General features: G+C 50.6%; 1 protein-coding gene across 3 annotated transcripts in view; it reads right to left on the reverse strand.

Annotated features, from left to right (window-relative positions):
* GRIK5 (glutamate ionotropic receptor kainate type subunit 5) overlaps window positions 1–20,808 on the reverse strand; it is a 62,860-nt gene that overhangs the window by 21,270 nt on the left and 20,782 nt on the right. For all 3 annotated transcript variants that reach the window (XM_037820605.1, XM_037820604.1, XM_037820606.1), the window contains one exon: window positions 16,722–16,925. In XM_037820605.1, the coding sequence (XP_037676533.1) occupies window positions 16,722–16,925 (204 nt within the window). The remainder of the gene's footprint in view (window positions 1–16,721; window positions 16,926–20,808) is intronic.

The raw sequence follows: 20,808 nt of genomic DNA on the forward strand, positions 1-20,808 counted from the left end.
CATTCCAGGCATGCAAGGATGGTTCAACATAAGAAAAACAATCAATGTATTACAACACATTAAAAACTCGAAAGGGAAAAATCAATTGATCATCTCAATAGATGCTGAAAAAGCATTTGACAAAATCCAACATCCCTTTTTGATAAAAACACTTCAAAAGGTAGGAATTGAAGGAAACTTCCTCAATATGATAAAGAGCATATATGAAAAACCCACAGCCAGCATAGTACTCAATGGTGAGAGACTGAAAGCCTTCCCTCTAAGATCAGGAACAAGACAAGGATGCCCGCTGTCACCACTATTATTCAACATTGTGCTGGAAGTGCTAGCCAGGGCAATCCGGCAAGACAAAGAAATAAAAGGCATCCAAATTGGAAAAGAAGAAGTAAAACTGTCATTGTTTGCAGATGATATGATCTTATATCTAGAAAACCCTGAGAAATCAACAATACAGCTACTAGAGCTAATAAATTTAGCAAAGTAGCGGGATACAAGATTAATGCACATAAGTCAGTAATGTTTCTATATGCTAGAAATGAACAAACTGAAGAGACACTCAAGAAAAAGATACCATTTTCAATAGCAACTAAAAAAATCTAAGTACCTAGGAATAAACTTAACCTAAAGATTGTAAAAGACCTATACAAAGAAAACTACATAACTCTACTAAAAGAAATAGAAGGGGACCTTAAAAGATGGAAAAATATTCCATGTTCATGGATAGGAAGGCTAAATGTCATTAAGATGTCAATTCTACCCAAACTCATCTACAGATTCAATGCAATCCCAATCAAAATTCCAACAACCTACTTTGCAGACTTGGAAAAGCTAGTTATCAAATTTATTTGGAAAGGGAAGATGCCTCGAATTGCTAAAGACACTCTAAAAAAGAAAAACGAAGTGGGAGGACTTACACTCCCTGACTTTGAAGCTTATTATAAAGCCACAGTTGCCAAAACAGGCATGGTACTGGCACAAAGATAGACATATAGATCAATGGAATCGAATTGAGAATTCAGAGATAGACCCTCAGATCTATGGCCGACTGATCTTTGATAAGGCCCCCAAAGTCACTGAACTGAGCCATAATGGTCTTTTCAACAAATGGGGCTGGGAGAGTTGGATATCCATATCCAAAAGAATGAAAGATGACCCCTACCTCACACCCTACACAAAAATTAACTCAAAATGGACCAAAGATCTCAATATAAAAGAAAGTACCATAAAACTCCTAGAAGATAATGTAGGAAAACATCTTCAAGACCTTGTATTAGGCGGCCACTTCCTAGACTTTACACCCAAAGCACAAGCAACAAAAGAGAAAATAGATAAATGGGAACTCCTCAAGCTTAGAAGTTTCTGCACCTCAAAGGAATTTCTCAAAAAGGTAAAGAGGCAGCCAACTCAATGGGAAAAAATTTTTGGAAACCATGTATCTGACAAAAGACTGATATCTTGCATATACAAAGAAATCCTACAACTCAATGACAATAGTACAGACAGCCCAATTATAAAATGGGCAAAAGATATGAAAAGACAGTTCTCTGAAGAGGAAATACAAATGGCCAAGAAACACAAGAAAAAATGTTCAGCTTCACTAGCTATTAGAGAGATGCAAATTAAGACCACAATGAGATACCATCTAACACCGGTTAGAATGGCTGCCATGAAACAAACAGGAAACTACAAATGCTGGAGGGGATGTGGAGAAATTGGAACTCTTATTCATTGTTGGTGGGACTGTATAATGGTTCAGCCACTCTGGAAGTCAGTCTGGCAGTTCCTTAGAAAACTAGATATAGAGCTACCATTCGATCCAGCGATTGCACTTCTCGGTATATACCCGGAAGATCGGAAAGCAGTGACACAAACAGATATCTGCACGCCAATGTTCATAGCAGCATTATTCACAATTGCCAAGAGATGGAAACAACCCAAATGTCCTTCAACAGATGAGTGGATAAATAAAATGTGGTATATACACACGATGGAATACTACGCGGCAGTAAGAAGGAACGATCTCGTGAAACATATGACAACATGGATGAACCTTGAAGACATAATGCTGAGCGAAATAAGCCAGGCACAAAAAGAGAAATATTATATGCTACCACTAATGTGAACTTTGAAAAATGTAAAACAAATGGTTTATAATGTAGAATGTAGGGGAACTAGCAGTAGAGAGCAATTAAGGAAGGGGGTACAATAATCCAAGAACAGATAAGCTATTTAACGTTCTGGGGATGCCCAGAAATGACTATGGTCTGTTAATTTCTGATGGATATAGTAGGAACAAGTTCACAGAAATGTTGCTATATTATGTAACTTTCTTGGGGTAAAGTAGGAACATGTTGGAAGTTAAGCAGTTATCTTAGGTTAGTTGTCTTTTTCTTACTCCCTTGTTATGGTCTCTTTGAAATGTTCTTTTATTGTATGTTTGTTTTCTTTTTAACTTTTTTTTTCATACAGTTGATTTAAAAAAGAAGGGAAAGTTAAAAAAAAAAAAAAAAAAAACAAGGAAAAAAAAAGATGTAGTGCCCCCTTGAGGAGCCTGTGGAGAATGCAGGGGTATTCGCCTACCCCACCTCCATGGTTGCTAACATGACCACAGACATAGGGGACTGGTGGTTTGATGGGTTGAGCCCTCTACCATAAGTTTTACCCTTGGGAAGACGGTTGCTGCAAAGGAGAGGCTAGGCCTCCCTATATTTGTGCCTAAGAGTCTCCTCCCGAATGCCTCTTTGTTGCTCAGATGTGGCCCTCTCTCTCTGGCTAAGCCAACTTGAAAGGTGAAATCACTGCCCTCCCCCCTACGTGGGATCAGACACCCAGGGGAGTGAATCTCCCTGGCAACGTGGAATATGACTCCCGGGGAGGAACGTAGACCTGGCATCGTGGGACGGAGAACATCTTCTTGACCAAAAGGGGGATGTGAAAGGAAATGAAATAAGCTTCAGTGGCAGAGAGATTCCAAACGACCCGAGAGATCACTCTGGTGGGCACTCTTACGCACACTTTAGACAACCCTTTTTAGGTTCTAAAGAATTGGGGTAGCTGGTGGTGGATACCTGAAACTATCAAACTACAACCCAGAACCCATGAATCTCGAAGACAGTTGTATAAAAATGTAGCTTATGAGGGGTGACAATGGGATTGGGAAAGCCATAAGGACCACACTCCACTTTGTCTAGTTTATGGATGGATGTGTAGAAAAATAGGGGAAGGAAACAAACAGACAAAGGTACCCAGTGTTCTTTTTTACTTCAATTGCTCTTTTTCACTTTAATTATTATTCTTGTTATTTTTGTGTGTGTGCTAATGAAGGTGTCAGGGATTGATTTAGGTGATGAATGTACAACTATGTAATGGTACTGTAAACAATCGAAAGTACGATTTGTTTTGTATGACTGCGTGGTATGTGAATATATCTCAATAAAATGATGATTAAAAAAAATAATAATAATTAAGGGCGGGTAATGTTTATTAAGCACTTCTGGGTGCTGGGCTCCAGGTCCCACAGCGCTTTATATGGGTTGTCTCTTGCACTCCTCCCAACAGCTTTGTAACAGCTACCACTAGGCCCACTATTCGATGGGGGAAACCGAGGTCCAGAGAGGCAAGAGCGCTAGCAGTTGAGGCAGGCGCTGGGGAACATAAGGCAGGGACATGATCTCCTCTCCCTTGCCCATGGGGTTTGGGCTCGGGCCAGGTCTGCACACCCCGAATCCCTTTCAGAATGTACTTTTTGCTCCAAAAGGCCTTCTCGGTCAGCTCTGGCCAAGGGTATATTAGCCAGCCCTTATCTGTGGGCTAGACACAAGGCTGGGAAAAAATGTGGCCCTCGGCACAGCCTCTCCCCATCCCCAGATACACACATAAACACTGCATATGTGTAAGAGTCTACAGGTAGAGTCATGTCAACACCACCATGGGCGTGTGCACACCACAGCCACACTCACACACGAGACACACGTGCACCCCATCCAAGCGGACACAAGATGACACACCCATCTATACACGCATGGATGGAGCCCCAGGGTACACTGCACACATGGCCACACCACACAGCCATGGCAGAGGAGGCAGGGCAGAAGGGCAGGGTGCTGGGAGGGGTCCAGCCTGGGAGTGGGGTGCCCTGGCCTCCAGGCCCCGCTCTGCCCCGAGGCTGCTGGGTGACCTCGGGCAGGAGCTTTCCCATCTCTGGGCCTCAGTTCTAAGACGAAGGCATGGGGTGTGATGTCTCATTGGGGGCCGGGTCCTGGGACGCCCCTTCCAGGCACACTGACTCCAGCCCCTGGGCAACCACTAGGCCCCAGCATCAGGGGCTGGGGGTGGAGGAGACCCCCAAACCTGAATTCAAGCAGAAAATCCCCCTAGGGCTGAAATAAAAGAGCTGAGATCTTGGCTCACTGGCCCAGGAGAACACATGCTCACCTAAAGGGGCTGAGACTGAGATCACACAAGGTAGTAGAGCCCCAGACAGAACCCAGGGCGGGGGGAAGAGGGGCACAGGCCCAGGCACAACCCAGAGTGGGGGAGGCCTAGACCCAGACATAAGCCAGGGCAGGGAGAGGGCACAGGCCCTAGGCATAACCCAGGGTAGGGGGAGAGGGTGGAGACCCGGATGTCACCAAGGCAGGGGTGAGAGAGGAGGGCACAGTCACAGCATGCCCCCCCCAGCCAGCGTAGAGATAATCCAGGGCTGAACTGACTCATTCTAGGGTAAGGGAGACAGGGCACAAGCCCCAAAGAGAGCCCAAGTCCAGGAGGGGATGACATGAGCACAGCCCTAGGCAAACGGGAGACGGCCCAGGCCCAAATCTTAACACGGGGCCAGGCAGGGATGCCACAGGAGCCAGACGCGGCCCAAGCTCAGGGAGAGACCACACAGGCCCCAAACAAAATCCAGGGACAAAGAGAGAGGACATGGGCCTGAGGGATAAGCGAGAGCAGAGAGCCATGGTGCAGGTTAAACAACCCAAGGTGGGGGAAAGCTGGCACAGGTCCCAACATAAGTTCGGAGCCGAGAAAGATGGCACAGCCCCAAAGCCTCAACCTGAGGCAGCAGCGTGTGGCAGGGGCCCAAAACATGGCTGGGTTCTTGAGAATATCCCTGGGATTCCTGGTGTTGAGAGGAAGGAATCTTTCTCCCCTTTGTTGTGCACTTGCCTCTTTTATAACTAATAAGTGGCTGTTTTAGGAATAATTACAGCTTATATGGAATTATGGACCCCCAGAAGCTCAGTCCTGAAACAGACCTCCATGGTGGCCCGAGCCCCCATTTCAGAGAGGAGGGTGCGGTGGCCTTTCAGATGGGCTGGGGAGGGCCCCTGGCAGCTCTAGACTGATGGGCTGGGCTCTTAGTGGGGAGAGGTCAGACCCCATGTGCCCCCTAAGGCCCGGCGGGCTGCCCTGTTCTGTCCCCTGCTCCGCTCATGGGCCTCCTCACCCACTCCCGAGGCCAAACACCCAGGCCAGGCCCTGCTTCCAAGACACTCCCAGGATCTGTCTGTTACTCTCCCCTCCACCACCAGGCCCAGCCACCCAGACCTCTCTCCTGATAACCGTGTGAGCGTCCTCACCGGCCTCACTGCCTCCATTCTCCCCCGCCACACCCCCTACAAATCCATCATTACATGTAAGACAAAGAGAGATGCTGTGTTCAAAATCTGTACACGGCTTCCCACTGCACCTGAGACCTGGCGTGGCGTGAGGGCCGCTGCATCTCTGCATGACCCGAGACCTCCCACCCCCTCCCACGCTAATCCAGCCATGAAGCCTTCCTCTTGCTCTCACACGGGCTCACTCCCCACCTCGGGGCCTCTGCACCTGCTGCCCCTTGCTCTCCCCCCTCACCTCACCATTCGCGGCTTAGCTCACGGTTCACCTCCCCAGAGGGGGCTCCCCAAAGCAGCCCCAGCCCTCCTCCCCAGCCCCAGGCCCCCCTCACTAGTTTTAAATCCTGCTTGGCACTATTGGAGATTATCTTGCCCGTTCATTTGCTCATTTACCACTGTCTTCCCTACTAAACTACAAGCACACATCGGCCCCGAAGACACTGAGGAAAGGCGTGACCGTCTCTCACCATCTCCAATGGCTCCCCCAGCACAGGGTCCCGACGGGGCTGGCCTCTGTGACCAGCATCCACGGCTGCCTCCACCTCCCCCACTCGCAGCCCATGGCTCCCGGGCGCATTCCTGGGGCCACCAGAGCCCCCCAGTCAGCTTTGCAGGACTGAAAGAAACGGGATCCCGTCCACCCCTCCAGGGCCTATGGGCACTGTCCTGCTCTGGGCTGCCTTCCCTGGATCCCCCCGACCCTGGGCACTGACTCATCTCAGCACCTGGCTCGATTTGGGAAAGGATCTGCTCCCAACCCAGGGCAAGCTCGGAGCAGGAGCTGCTGAATCTCGCCTCCTGTGCTCCCCAGCGGACGGCCCCCTCCTTCCCCGCGGCTGCGTTTCCCACAGGCCCGACCAGGCACTTCGGCAGCACTTGCTCGGGGCAGCTGTGTTTCAGGGGCTTCACTCAGAGGCACTGGTTCAGGCCCCAGAGCCACCCCATGTGGGGGGCCATCCTTCTCAGCATCATATACATGAGGAAACCGAGGCACAGAGAGGGTTAGGACCTCGCTCTATGGACCCCAGGCTTCCAGCCCCAGCAGTCCAGCTCCAGGGTCTATTTCTTAACCTCCTGCTCCCTGAGAAGGCTTTCCCTGTCTGTTGTCCTCCCCTTATGGGGAGGGGGGTCTGAGATAAGGCCCAGGCAGGGGGCTCACCCTCTGGGTCCCCAGCTCTCCCAATATGGGCCTGGCGCACCCCAGGGTGTTTAGGAAATGTGGGCTGAGCGACTAGAGGAAGTATCCCTGAACCCCCAGTTAATGTGACACACTCAGCCTCCACCCTCTGCCCCAATCCTGCTTTGTGTCGGGTCTTGACATCACCCCAGGCCAAAACCTGGGGGTCATCCTTGACAACCCCCCTCACTCGCTCCCCCTTACCGCATCCATCCCCAAGCCCTCCTGGTTTTGCCCCCTCACCACCCCCAACATCTCCGGAATCATTTGCTTCTCTTTGCAGCACAGCCCCGGCCCAGGCACCCCCATCCCTCAAGACTGAGGTTCCTGCCTCTGTCTTCCAGCTCAAGCAGCCCAAGGGATCCCAATGAAATGCAAATCTGGTCACGCTACTCCTCTGCTTAAGCCCTGTCACGGCTTCTCACCATTCTGAAACTTTCACCCCAAGCCCTTGGCCTGGCTGCCATGAGGGCCTTCTCTTCCAGCCCCTCCCCGCTCCCACCTCACCACCCCTCATCTTGCCCTCTACCCCCACATCCCAGCCACACTATCTTCTCCTTTTGTTCTTTCACTAATTTGCTGAGTACACACCACAGGCCAAACACAGTTCCAGCTTTCGGGATACGGCAGTGAAAAGGAAGTGTTAGGAAGTGGCAAGTGACATGATGCAAAATGAAGCAAGGCAACAGCATAAAGGGTGATGGAAAACACGAGGTTGTATACACTTCCCCTGCCAGCTCTTGAGTACAAATGTGAGTGCGGTGCAAAGCGTAAGAGCACCCTGCGGTGCCAAGCGTAAGAGCACCCTGCGGTGCCCTGGGAGATGAAGTGCCAGCCAGCCTGAGGTCCCCGCAGGGTCTGCGGTGGCTGGAGCCCGGGGAGCCGAATGCCCACGGGGGGCGCCAGAGGGGCTGCCAGGCTGCAGGGGGAGCGGGCCCTGCTCGTCCTTGCCTTCCACCCTCGGCCCCCCGCCAGGCTCCGCACCCCTGCAGCAGCAGCTCCTGCCCACAGCAGGACCCCAGTTGGCAGCTTTCCAGCATCACAGAGCCGGCCTTATCGTCCCCTCTCTCAGGAGTACTGGCAGGCGGGCGCCCCCTCCTCAGGGTCTGAGTTTCGGCTCCTCTAAGTTTCCAGCTCCTCCATTTGTTCCTTCAGAGCTAGGAATGTAGCCCCTTCCTGCCTTGTTACCTCTAAGATACCTTAGAGCAAGGATGGGCAAAAGTAGGCCAAACCGGAGTGCCTGCTTTTGTAAATAAAGTTTTATCAGGTCACAGCTACGCCCATTTGCTTACTATTGTCCCTAGCTGCTTTCCCACCCAACAGCAGCCAGCCGAGTAGTTGTGATCATATGGTCCCAAGGCAGAAAATATTTACTGCCCTGCCCTTTAAGGCATTTTGTTCCCTGCCCTGGAGTTCTCCTTTTACCCTTCCAGTCCCTAGTTAACAACATTATAGCCGGTCAGCAATTCTCTCCGTTCAAATCCTTGGCACGGCTTTCTCCCGGCAAGATTCTGAGTTATGAGAAATGACAACACCCAGTTCCTGACGGGAGCTCAGGCCACAAGGTCACTCGCTGCGCCACGGGCGGGTGTTTGGTCTCCACCCAGGGTCCAGTAACCAGCCAGGGGCTGTTTCTCAAAAGGAGAATAGTTATCTGCAGAAGAGGGCATGGATTTGCTCCAAAACCCTAGAGGTGGGTGCCGAGTCACCTATGGGTGCTGCCCGAGTCTCCACACAGCGGCCCTAGTTGCCAGCAACAAGCTCTTGGGCAGTCACTGTGTCTGCTGGGCCAGGAGCCCATGTGGCAGGTCCGCTTCCCGCGGCCCAGGCTTGCTGCAAGGCCTTCTTGCGCTCTGGACCTCTCAAAACAAGAAGCCTCATGCATTGAAGAAGCCCTCTCGAATGTGGTATAAGCGCCTCCAAAATCCAAGAAGCCCACCAGATGTCACCAACACCAGCTAAACAGGGCCCCTCCTTTGAGGACTGCGTTTCCACTCCATTGGGGCCCCTCCGCTGGTTTTCTAAGTTTTAATAATTCCAACCTCTTCCCATTGTCCCCTCAGCCCCAGGGAAGTAGCTGCTTCCCACAGTTGCTATCTCTAAGATAGTTTAGTTTTCAATTTACCCTTTCAGTTAGCTGGTTAACAGCTTACATTTAGTTAGCAATTCTTGATATTAAACTCTCTCTGTTCAAATGACTGATATGAGTCTCTCCAAGTAACTCGTATTGCTTCTGTCTCCAAACTGGACCCTGACTGACTGGTATCAGAAGGGGGCTTCTCTCTGACCCCCGGATTCTCCAAAGTACTTGCCACCTCCTGCTCATCAGATCCAACAGGACTAACATCAATGCATTAGCCCTGCATCATGTCGAGAGGACTATCAAGTCACTCAAGTTCTCTGTCCTATGTTATAGCAAAAAACCAGAGAGTTGATGTTGGAAGGTATGTACACTTGGCTTCTGGTGGGCCCTAGAAACATTTTTTGTGGACAAAAAAAGCCTTTGTCTGGTCAGTCGCTCATATGGCTGCCAGAGGCTGGGTTGATTTGCTCCCGTAAAGATCCTTCATGTGACACGGCAGCTGCAATTGGAGTCACTGCCTGATTATGCTGACGATAGTCCCCAGTCATTCCCCAGGCTCCACGTGCCTTTTGCACAGGCCAAACAGGCGAGGTGAATGAAGATGGGAGCACTACCCTGCTTCCTTCACGCCTTTTATGGTGACCCTGATCTGTGCAATTCCCCCAAAGGATGTAGAACTGCTTTGATTTACTGTCCTGGGAAAGATGGGAAGTTCTAGTGGCTTCCACTTGGCTCTTCCTACCACGATGGCCCTCACTTCACAGGTCAGTGAGCCAACAAGGGAAAGAGCCAGCTGCCACGGCCATCCACCCCAGTCCCACAGTCAGGAACTGGGAAAACATGGCAGAATCTGTGGACCTGCCGGGACCATTCTGAGTTGGACTCGGGCTAAGCCGCCCTCTATTAATTGACTATACAAATCCCCACTGTGGTCCATCAAAGCAAGAAAAATCCAAACAACTAGCCACTCATCAAAATGACAGGGATTTCCTAAACATCCAAAAGCCAATCAAAACCCTCAATGCCAAGCAGGAGCTGAGTAGAAACTGGTGTACTCTTTCTGGAAAGCAATTCAACAAGAGCCATCAAAAGGGCCTTCCTCTCTCACCCAGGCATTCTATTCAGAGCCTCAATTCTAAGAAAAGCTGCAATGCAGGTAAAGCTTTTACATAAAGATGTTTGCTTATGGTTGTTTACAATAGCAAAAACAAACACACACAAATTTTTCAAAAAGCTTGGAAACAACAAAATATGAAAAACAGTTAAATAGATTATGGAACTTCCATGTGGTGGAGTAATATGCAGCCATGTCACATTCTGTTTAGGTTAAAACAATAAGATGTTACTTTTGGCCTTTCAAATTGGCAGAGATTTTTTTTAAGATTGATTAATACTCACTGTTGGCAAGAGTGTGGGGAACTTGACATTCTCGTGCACTTCTGGTGGAAATATAAATTGGGAGAACCTTTTTGAATGACCATTTGGCAGGATACACTTAACAAGAAATTCTTACCCTTTGACCCAGCACTTCCAGTTCTTGGAATTTACTCTTCAGAAACACTTTTCACAAATCCACAGGCCAGGTTTATGGGGCGTTGCCTATGCCAGCAAAAAAAAAGACTGGCAACCACCCAAAGATCCACCAACAGGGGATGAATTAAATAATTTTCGCTTCAGCCACACAATGAAATACATCGACTTCCACTTGAACGTCAGGTAGGCAACCTCCAGCAATCCACATCCAGAGGTAACTCCTGTGTCCTAAGCTCTTCCTCCCACGTCCTCCCCAGGTGAAAACAGGCCTCACCCTCCATCCAGCTGCTCGGGCCAAATCCTAGTCATCCTGGACCCCTCTTCTCTCTTCCCCTGTCTGATCCAGTGGCTCACCTGACACAGCTACCACTCAAGCTCAAGCCACTTCTCTCACCCACCCCTTCCAAAAGCCTCCTAAACGGACAGCCCTGTTCTTCCTCTTGCCAACCCCCCAAAAAAACTGTTTCTCAATAGAGCAGCCAGAGCAATCATTTTCACTTGACTTAAAAATGAGATTAAAGCATATTCCCCTGCTTAAAACCGTCCAGTGGCTTCACAACACACAATAAAAATAAAACCCCAACTCCTCACCAGTGTCTGCAAGGCCCTATATGATCTGGGCCTGCCCTCCAGACCTCCCAGCTGCCTCCCACTCTGCCCTCGCCCACGCCCCTCCAGCCACGCTGACCCCCTCTTGTCCAGCCCCAGGCTTTATGCTGATGGTTCCTCTACCTGGGAAACACTCTTCCCCGGGGTCCATCTGGTCCTCTGGCAAAGGTTCACTGAGCACCTGCTGTGGGCACACAGCAACGAACCAAACAGCATAACCTGCCCTCAGGAAGCTCGTCTCAGGTGGGTCTTTTCCAGGCTGCCTTCCCCCCTTGCCTGGGTCTCTTCTCTAATGCTGGCTGCCTTGTCTAAAGCAGAACCCCCGGCCCAGGCACTTTTTGTCCACTTACCCTGCTTTATTTCTTCTACCACCTGACATTACATCACCATATCTGCTGTCAGCTCCAGGGCACAGGGAGCATGCCTGTTTTGTTACACTGCTTTCTCCCTTGTACCTGGAACAGAGCCCAGCACATAGTAGGTGCTTACTAAATGTTGACTGAATCAACAAATGACTCAACAAAGCTGTTTTAAAAATAAGGTAGAGCTCTGTGTACTAACAGGCAAAGAATGCCAAGACATAAGTGAAGCAAGCAAATTGCACAACAGTATAGGATACCATTTCTGCAAAAATAAAATAAAATTCAAAGGTACATTATATATATGTGTGTGTATATGTGTGTGTGTATGTTAATCGATAAGAAAGGAATTGGGGAAATTTGCCCACACACATGCCAGTGGTTACCTCTGAGGCGTAAGACTGTAGGGGAAGTTTCTGTCTACTGGTAAAACTATCTGCACCACTGGACTCTGGATTACTTGGTATCAAAATTGTAATGAGAGAAAATAAAGGGATTACTTTTAAAATGCTTCAGAAAAATATTAATGGCATGCAGAAAAACTTAGTATTTTTCTATGTACACACATTTTTGTACAAAACAGAATTACACTTGGGACCCATACTGTTTTATAACCAGCAACACAATATAACTGTCAACACAGTATTTAAATATCAGGATTCAAAACTCTATATACAAAATGACAAATTTTATGTCATATGCTACCACAATAAAATAAAAAACCTCCACACACAAAATGAGATGAATTTTTTAAAGCAGAGAAGTCCTGCTGTGACATTCCCTTTCTTCTCTGTACCTATCAGTGTCTCTCATAATGAGTAAAAATGTGAGCACTTTCAGATTTGGAAAACAAATAATTTGTGCCGCTTTCAAATACCAATCTGGGCAACCCAGGGGGCAGGGCTAGGTTGGGACTCTGAACGTGACAGTGGGGAGCAGCCGCTCTGTGCTCAGCTGAAGAACGGTGCTGATTTGTGTGTGTGTGTGTGTGTGGGGAGGGGGCTTTCACTCAGATGGGGGGAATTGAGGGAGACGTTTCTACAGAAGCCTTGACAGAGCCAATCATCTGTTCAGCTGCTAACTTACTGGGCCCCTACTACAAGCTGGGGCCTGTGTTGGAGACATGGAGCTAAGGAGACATAGTTCCCGCCACCCAGGTGACGTGGGTGGGCTTCACTTTGGCCATGGCAGTGCCCGTGTGCTGCTCTCCTCTGTCCCTCCAAGTGAGGGGTCACTACTCCCCATTTTAGGGGACCCTGAGACTTGGGGATCAGCCACCTGCCTTTCAGGTCACACAAGAAGTAAGGCGCAAGCCCACATTTGAACCCAGGGCCATCTAATGGCAAAGCATGTGCTTGTGACCACACCCCCATGCTGCTCTTGCCTGAGATGGCCCGGGATGGCCGCCAGCAGTGCCCGCCGCCATGCCAGGCAGTGCTCCGAGCTCTTTACCAATGTCCTTCCATTTCATCCCCACAAAAGCTCTGTGAGGGGGCAATATCATGCCCATTCCCAGAGGGGAAACTGAGGTTCAGAGAGAGGAAGTGACTTGCCAGGGACCTGAGCAGGTTCTCTCTGGCTCCTCGCCAGCATGCTGCTGTAGTGGATGCCATGGGGGACTGTCCAGATCCTCCTTCTGGACTGGGACATGGTCCCCAGCTGTGGAGGGTGTTGGCAGCCGATGGCTCTCAGCTCTCCTGGTGGAGAGAGCCCCCTCACCCAAGGTCCCAACCCTCCCTGAGGGCAGCCCAGGTCGTGGGACAGGTCAGAGCAGGTATGAGACCTGGCCCCCGCACCTCAGGGGGATGACCTGTAAGAGGCCTCCCAGCTCCAGGGCTCCCCATGGGACAGCAGAGGCCCAGTCACGATGGCATCGCAGCTCAACTCCTGCTCCTGCCCAAGCCTTTGTGCTACCACAGGTGTTTTCCAAGGGCACCCCTAGCACAACTCCTGCCTGCAAAGCTCTGTCTCAGAGTCTGTTTCCCGGGAACCCAACCTAAGACACCTGCCCTGCCCCTGGCTGCCAGGCCAAAGAGGGCCTGGAGGACCGTGGCTAGAGCATGTGAGTGACAGGTCAGATGTGCATTTTAGAGAGACCCTGCTGGAGGATAAACTGGCACGGGGAGAGACTGGAGGCCAGGAGACCCAGGAGGAGGCTGGTGAGAGAGGATGGGGCCTGAATTCCCACTCGTGGTGGCAGACAGGAGAAGGCCAATTCCAGCAGCAGCCACTGGGTGGAATAAAGGGACCGTAACAGAGACTAACCCGGCAAGGCCTGCGTCTGGCCCAGGGGTGCCTTGGGGGGTAGTGACTGGGCTGGCTTCCATCTGGAAGTCACTCACCAGCACCGGGGCCAGCCTGTTGGGGTGCCAGCCCTGGCTCTGCTCCACACTGGCGGTTATGAGCTGGACATGGCGCCCAGGAGCCCACTCAGTCCATTTGAGAATGCAGGACTGACGCAGTCCCTTCCTTGGGGGAGGCCGAGAGGAGTCGAGGAGTTCACACGAGTTCATAAAGCTTGGATGAGGGCATGGCACGGAGCTAGCGCTCAAGAAACATTAGCGAGGTGATTGTGACTGCCCCCGGTTGCCTAAGGACGCTGCGTGGTGGCTGGAGAGGGCACAGGCCTTGGGTCAGACGTGCCCGGCTGCATCCCCACGTGCTGGGGACCAACATTGCTGAGCCCCAGAGCTCCCATCTGGAGGAGGGGCCTGAAGAACTGCGGGGTGTTAACAGACATTAAATACCACTCAAAAAGCTCCTGGCACCTGGTGTGAACTCAACAAATGGTCGCAGCCACTGCTGCTGCTGTGAGGATGGGGCTTACACCCCCGTGAAGACCGGCACACTCAGACACTTGCACACCCCATGGAAAGCTCCAGCTCACTAGGCCGAAACCCGCCCCTCACGTGCACACCAACCCGCCCCTCCCCCAGTGTTCTCACGGTAAAGGTCATCCCCAGCGCCCAGCTGCCCAAGCCGGAAGTGGGGAGGCACCTCAGTATCCTTTCTCTCGCACAACCCCCCACAGACAGTCACCAGGCCTGGTGCGCTCCAGCCCCTCCCCTGGTCTCCAGCTCTGCTGCCCATCAGCTGTCCCCTTACCCCTCTGCTGTCCATGCTGCCTCCACAGCTGCCCCTGGCCAAGGCTTGTACCTCACTTCAGCCAGTTTCGAACCTTCCAAGGCATCCCCAGGACCTCCTGCTGAGATCCAAGCTCTCACCTGGCTCAGGAAGGGCAGGGGCCAGGCCTGGCTCCATCACCACCGGATCCCCAGGGCCGCGCCCAGGACCCACAGCAGGTGCTCAATAAATACTGGATAGACGGAAAATGGACGAATGCACAGATGGGTGTATGTGCTGGCTGGCCAGGCCAATAGAAACAATAACAGAAGTGGGGCACATGCATACAGCACTCACAACCCACCAGGCCCCACTCCAAGCCCATCACAGGGACTAACTCACCACATGCTTACACCCGCTCTGTGCTAGTGGCTGTTGGGTCCCCAGAGCCATGGCTGAAGAAACTAAGTTTCAGAGAGGGAAAACGACTTTCCCAAGGTCACACAGCTAGCTCACAGCAGAGCCAACACTCAGACAGAAACTGGGCAGGGTCCTCTCATAGCACCAACCACAGAGGCTCCCAGCCGTGGTGCTGCCCCCTCCCCATGGGGTAGACCCCGAGGCAGGGGGCTCAAGACTCTTACCTGAGGTCACCAGCTATGCGGACTATTCTAAACGGTCCACTTCTGTTCATGAATAACCTGGCTTCCCACTTACAATGACTTTGATTAGGGAGCTCATCCCCAGGAGGTTGCTCATTTCTGGGGGCCCTGAAGGAAAACTTCTGAGTCTCTGTGACCAAGAACCAGGCTATGGAAACAGGTCACGGGGAATCCTGCCATTTGGGTGGGCGCCAGCTCGGGGACTACTCCCTTCTGTCTCAACAAGGGCCTCTTCGGGCCTCAGGTCCTTCAAACCCACCCCACGGCAGAAGCTTTCAAGGCAGCTGGCAGCAGGGCCTGCCTGTGGGGTGAGGTGGGGGAGACCAAGTCGCCAGGGCTCCGGGAACCCCTGGCCCCCATCTCCACCACAGTAGCTCGGCTTTGGCCCACGGTTCTGAGGGAGACTTCAATGGGAAAAAAAAAAGTTCTGTTGTTAAAGTAAGTTTTGAAGATCCAGGCCCTAAGGGATAAATGCCCTTGTCAGGCAAAGTGGCCTCCTTGTGTCTATGCTAATGACATTCAGGGCCTTGGAAGTAGTGGATTCTGGGATGGGTGAGACGACAGAGTGAGGACCTCCCGTGCACCTTGCCAAGGTCAACCTCAAGGCCGCCCCGGCTGGGCCTGGCCACAGTTCCCTGCTCCTGCCTGTTCCGTGGTGGCCTACGCTGAGGGCCCGTGTGTCCCCGTGGCACTGTCCAGCCTCTGGGGTGTTTGGCCACATGGCTTTTCCTGCCTGGAATCCTAAGAACTGCCTTTCGGACTCCCATACTCTGACAAGCAATGTGCTGCTTGCTCCGTTTTCTATAACACTCGCTATGGACCGTAAGGTATTATCCCCACCTCCTCGAGAGGAAAACTGAGGTTCAGAGAAGAGAAGTGACTCACCTAAGGATTAAAACCCTCTGCGCCCTCACCTGTCCCCTCCCATGCCCCTGACTCTCATCCCTCCTCCTCATCATCCAAATCCTGTCCAAGCTCAGGGTTCCACTGGTTCTTTCAGGGCACCCCAATCTCTCTTACCCCACCCCCGGCCTACGTAAATGTGGTTCCCTCTGCTTGGAATGCTTTTCCCTCCCCTTGCTGACTCCTTTGCACTCTCTGGGAAGCAGCTCGTGGACCTTCTGGAAAGCTGTCCCAGGATGCCCCAGCTGGGTCAGGAGCTTCCTCTGGGCCCCTGCTTTGAGTTTCCCCCTTCACAGTTCAGATCACTCGGGGCTGTGATGCTTTTCTGCACCCTAAGGAAGCTCTAAGCTCTTGCAGAAGGGTCCAGGTCAGCTGTGCCCACCACTGTATCCTGTGTCCAGTATGGCGCAAGGCACATAGTAGATGCTCAACCAAGCCCCACTGGGTGACTGAATGTGTGAGTGCCAGGCAGACAGCACAAACAAAGCACAGTCCCTAGTCTCCTAACCCTCACCCTGCCCGTGACCACCTCAGGCCTTCACCAGATTTCCACTCCAGAGCACTCAGTAGGTGCCAGGCACCGGGCCAAGGAGGCAGGAGGAGCCCTCAAGGACCCACTCCTCATCTTCTGGGTGCCAGGCCGATTCTGAAGCTGCCCGCCCTCCATTGCCCACCTGGTCTGCAACCCCTCCCCCAGCCCTGGCCTGGACGTACCCGATTGATGAGCTCGCCAACCATGCCCGTCCAGGAGCCGTTGGGCTCGGGCGCCCCATACAGCCCGTCCTCCACCAGCCGTAGGCGGTAGCGGAAGCGCAGCAGCTCCGCCAGCTCCCGCAGCATGTCCACGCAGAAGCCCTCGAAGCGCTCGTTACCCGACAGGGCCTGGAAGTTGGGCCGGCGCATGACGTACGGGTTCTCCTGGGGGGTAGGGTGGGAGTAGAGAACAGGAGTCAGAGGCTGGGCATCTGCTGGTCCAGGACTGGGCAGTTATTAGGAGACCATCTCACACCCTCCTCAGTGAGTTGCAAACAGCTGAGAGCCAGGGGGAAAGCACGTGGTCCCTGCCAGCCACTAACAGATCACACAGTGCCACCGTAATCTCCACCAGCCAACCCGATGGTCATTAGTCTCAAGTTCAAATGCCTACCAGGGAGGCAGGTAATTTAATAGAGAATCATTCTAGATGGAAACTGAGCCAAACTGGAACAGGAGCTTTCATATTTTTTGACTGTGACCCACAGTAAGAAATACATTTTACTTTGCAACCAAAGTCTCTCTCTCTCTCTCTTTCCCTCTCTCTCTCAACACACACACACACACACACACACACACACACACACACACACACACATACGTGCACGCATAGGCACACATATCTAGAACTAGTTCCACAAAACAGTTCATACCTTTAGTGATTATGGGAAATATACTCTGATCTTTTCTATTCTGTTCTGCTTCATTTTTCACATGGTCAATAGTGACCCATCAAACTGACTTCATGACCCACCAAAGGGTTAAGGACTGCCACTTGACAACACTGCAGTGTCCCCCACGGTGATTTAGCTCCAGCCAAAGGCCACCATGAGGGAGTGGGCCTGGGATGCCAGATGGTCCAATTTTAAGAGAATTTGGAAAGCTAGATTGTTTTGTAAAATCTCCTCATTATAAAGGTTAGCAACTAATTCAAATTCCAATACCTATTTTTATTTTTATTTTTTATTTTTTTTCTTTTTAATGCTTTGCAGGCCAAACAAACACATCTGCCAGTTTGCATCCTCTGTTCTGGGGCTGGGTTGCCCTGTTGATGCTTATTTCTGAGCAGTCTGAGCACATTTCACTGACCCCATTGTGCCAAGTAAACACAAAAGCAGAGGGAGCAGTTCAAAGCACTACAAAGAAGAGGCATTTGAAGATGAAGGCAACAAAAGGAAAACTTAAGTTGATACAGTCACTGTCCAAATGGGTGTACAGTGTTACTTTGGACTTACAAACAAAACAGCTTAGGAAACAACCTTTCAGAAGCCTGGAAAGAGGAGCTTTGGCAAAGATAACCACAGTAGTCACTGTGCGTTGAGCGTCAGCCCTGCTCTGGGTTCACTCTCCCACATCACCTTCCTCCTCACAGTGGCCTTGCCCGGGAGATGGTATTAGACGTATTTGGCAGATATGGTAACTGAGGCCTCTGTGACCTCTCATTCATTCAACAAATAATTTACTGAGCTCTGTGGCAGACTGGGCCACAGTGTCTTGCAGCTCCTCCCATCAAGGGGTGGAGTCAGTTCTCCTGCCCCTTGGATCCCAGCTGGCCTTGGGACTTGCCTTAGCCCATAGAATGTGGCGGAAGGGATGCCATGTGAATTCCAGCACCTAGGCCTTAGAAGTCAAGTCTACTCTTGCCCACTGGGAACTCTGAGAGAGACCACATGGAAGCAGACCCAGGCTAGCCCACTGGAGGACGAGTGAGCTGAGGCGCCCCAGCCAAGGGCCAGCAGTAACGCCCACTTGGGACCTTCCAGCCCAGCCTAGCCGCCCGCTGGATGCAGCCACATGAGTTGGCCCAGGAGAGACAAGCAGAGATACTCAGTCAACCCCCAGACTCACGAGAGATAATAAATCGTTATTGTTTGCAGCCATGGCTTTTGGGGTGGTTTGTTAAATAGCAATAGATATAGAACCTCCTACTGGGAGGCCAGAACCTGTGACAGGCCCTGGGCTCCTGGGCCCCACAGAGCCCACAGCTGAGGACCAAGGAGTTGGAGGAAAGTCAGTGCTTCTCTCTCTCTCTCTACCAAGCTGCCTTTCCAAATCCAAAATTGTGGAACTGGGAGCAGGAATGTGAGCTGATACTAATAATAGCGGCAGTAGCTAGTGTTTCTTGTGGGCTTGCTGTGTGACAGCTATTCTGTCAGTGTGGGAGGCTGATATTATTACCGCTGTTTTCGAGATGAGGACACTGAAGTCCGGAGAAGTAGTAAGTGGCTAAGATGGACAAGTCTGTCTGACTCCAAAGCTCTGCTCTTAAGCCCAGGGCTAGAGTGAGCTCCAGTGGACAGATCAGAAATTAGACACGAGAGAGGCCAGAAACAGAGCCAGGGATCCAGTATCAAACCTGGAAAAGCAGAAATCGAGAATCCTCGAGACAGGCACCTAGTGTTAGAGCTGGAAGGCTCTCTCATAGCCCTCTTGATTTACAGAGGAGGAAGCCAAAGCTCAGTGAAGCAAAGTTGTCTTGCTGAAAGCCACACAGCCGAAGTGGGGGAAGCAGACAGGGACAGGGCAGAGCTGGGATTCAAAACCCAGATGCCGTGTACTCCAAAGCCGTTGTTCTTTCCACCATGCCAAGCTGTTCCCGAATTCAAGATTGAGGAGCTTGGGTTGTAGATTTGGGTCGAAGGTCGGAGCTGATGGGGCCAGAAACAGAGACTGGGGCCTGTGAACAGAATTCAAGATCAGAAAACGACAGTCCAAGAATCAATGAGAGCCACAGACTGTGAGAACTGAAGGCTCCTGAGAGAGCCTCTAATCCAAAGTTTTCAGACTTCTGCCAGGAAAATCTTACATGGAAGCCCAAGAGAGCAGGCAGACTGAGGGATGCTGCTAAGCCCAATTTTAAAGATTCGTTCTAGGGATGGCTGCGCACCTACACACAAAAATGCAGGTCCAAGAGAATCAAGGGTGGCTTAGAGCAGGAACAGAGATGGGGAACAATCTAATTTGGGATAAACTATAAAGATTACTAATGTTATAAAAGAATCCCATGCAACTACTAAAATAACAAGGTCTATAGGATATATTAAGAGAAAAAAAGAAACAAGTACAGAACAACGTGTTCAAAATGCCACTCTTTGTGAAAGAAAAGAGTGGGGAAGTGCTTGTATGTGCAGATATTTCTGGAAGGCTGGTGGCCTCTGGAGAAAGGACATGGGGGACCAGGGAAGGGAGGAGATTGATTTTTCACTCCTTACCCACTCTGAGCTCTTTTAAGTAGGTTTGCATTAATCTCTGTCCCTCCGCCAATGTACTGAATTAATAAAACATTAACGTATATGAAAATGTATATGGACAAAGAGTTAAGAAGAGCCAAAGCAATCCTGAAGAACAAGACTGGAGGACTTATTCCCCCAGATTTTAACAACTAACTTCAAGCTATGGTACTGAAGACATTGTGGTATTAAAGCAAGGACAGACAAATAGGCAATAAATGGAGAGCCCGGCAACCCCAAGTATATGGATACTTGATTTATGACAAAGGTGAGGCTGCAGTGAAGGGGGCAAAGAACGATCGTTTAAAGAAACGGTGCTGTTCAATTAAATATCTATACGGAAAAAAATGTATCCTGACCCCCTATCACGCATGACATGGAAAAATCAATTCCAGGTGGATTGCAGATCTCGATGTAAAAAGCAAAATAATTAAGTTTTTTGAAAACAAATAGGGGAATCTCTTCATGACCCTGGGGGAAGGCAAGGACTTCTTAAATTCTAAAAGCATTAATCATAAAGAAAAAAGAACAGATAAACTGAACATTACTAAAATTAAAAATCTAATCTCATCAAAAGATGCCATTAAGAGTGAAAGGTCAAGCCACAAAGTGGGAAAAGATATTTGCAATCCTTATATCTGATAATGGACTTGCACCAGAATGTATAAAAACTCACACGAATCAGTAAAAAGGTCATATATCCCCATTTTTAAAAAACCGAAAAAGACTTCACTTCACCGGGAACTTCCCAGAAGAGGATTTCCAAGCAGCCAATAAATGCAAAATGGTGGTCAACCTCCCTGGTGATGAAGAAAATG

The sequence above is a fragment of the Choloepus didactylus genome, chromosome 27 (genome assembly GCF_015220235.1).
Source record: "Choloepus didactylus isolate mChoDid1 chromosome 27, mChoDid1.pri, whole genome shotgun sequence".
NCBI classification, from domain to species: domain Eukaryota; kingdom Metazoa; phylum Chordata; class Mammalia; order Pilosa; family Megalonychidae; genus Choloepus; species Choloepus didactylus.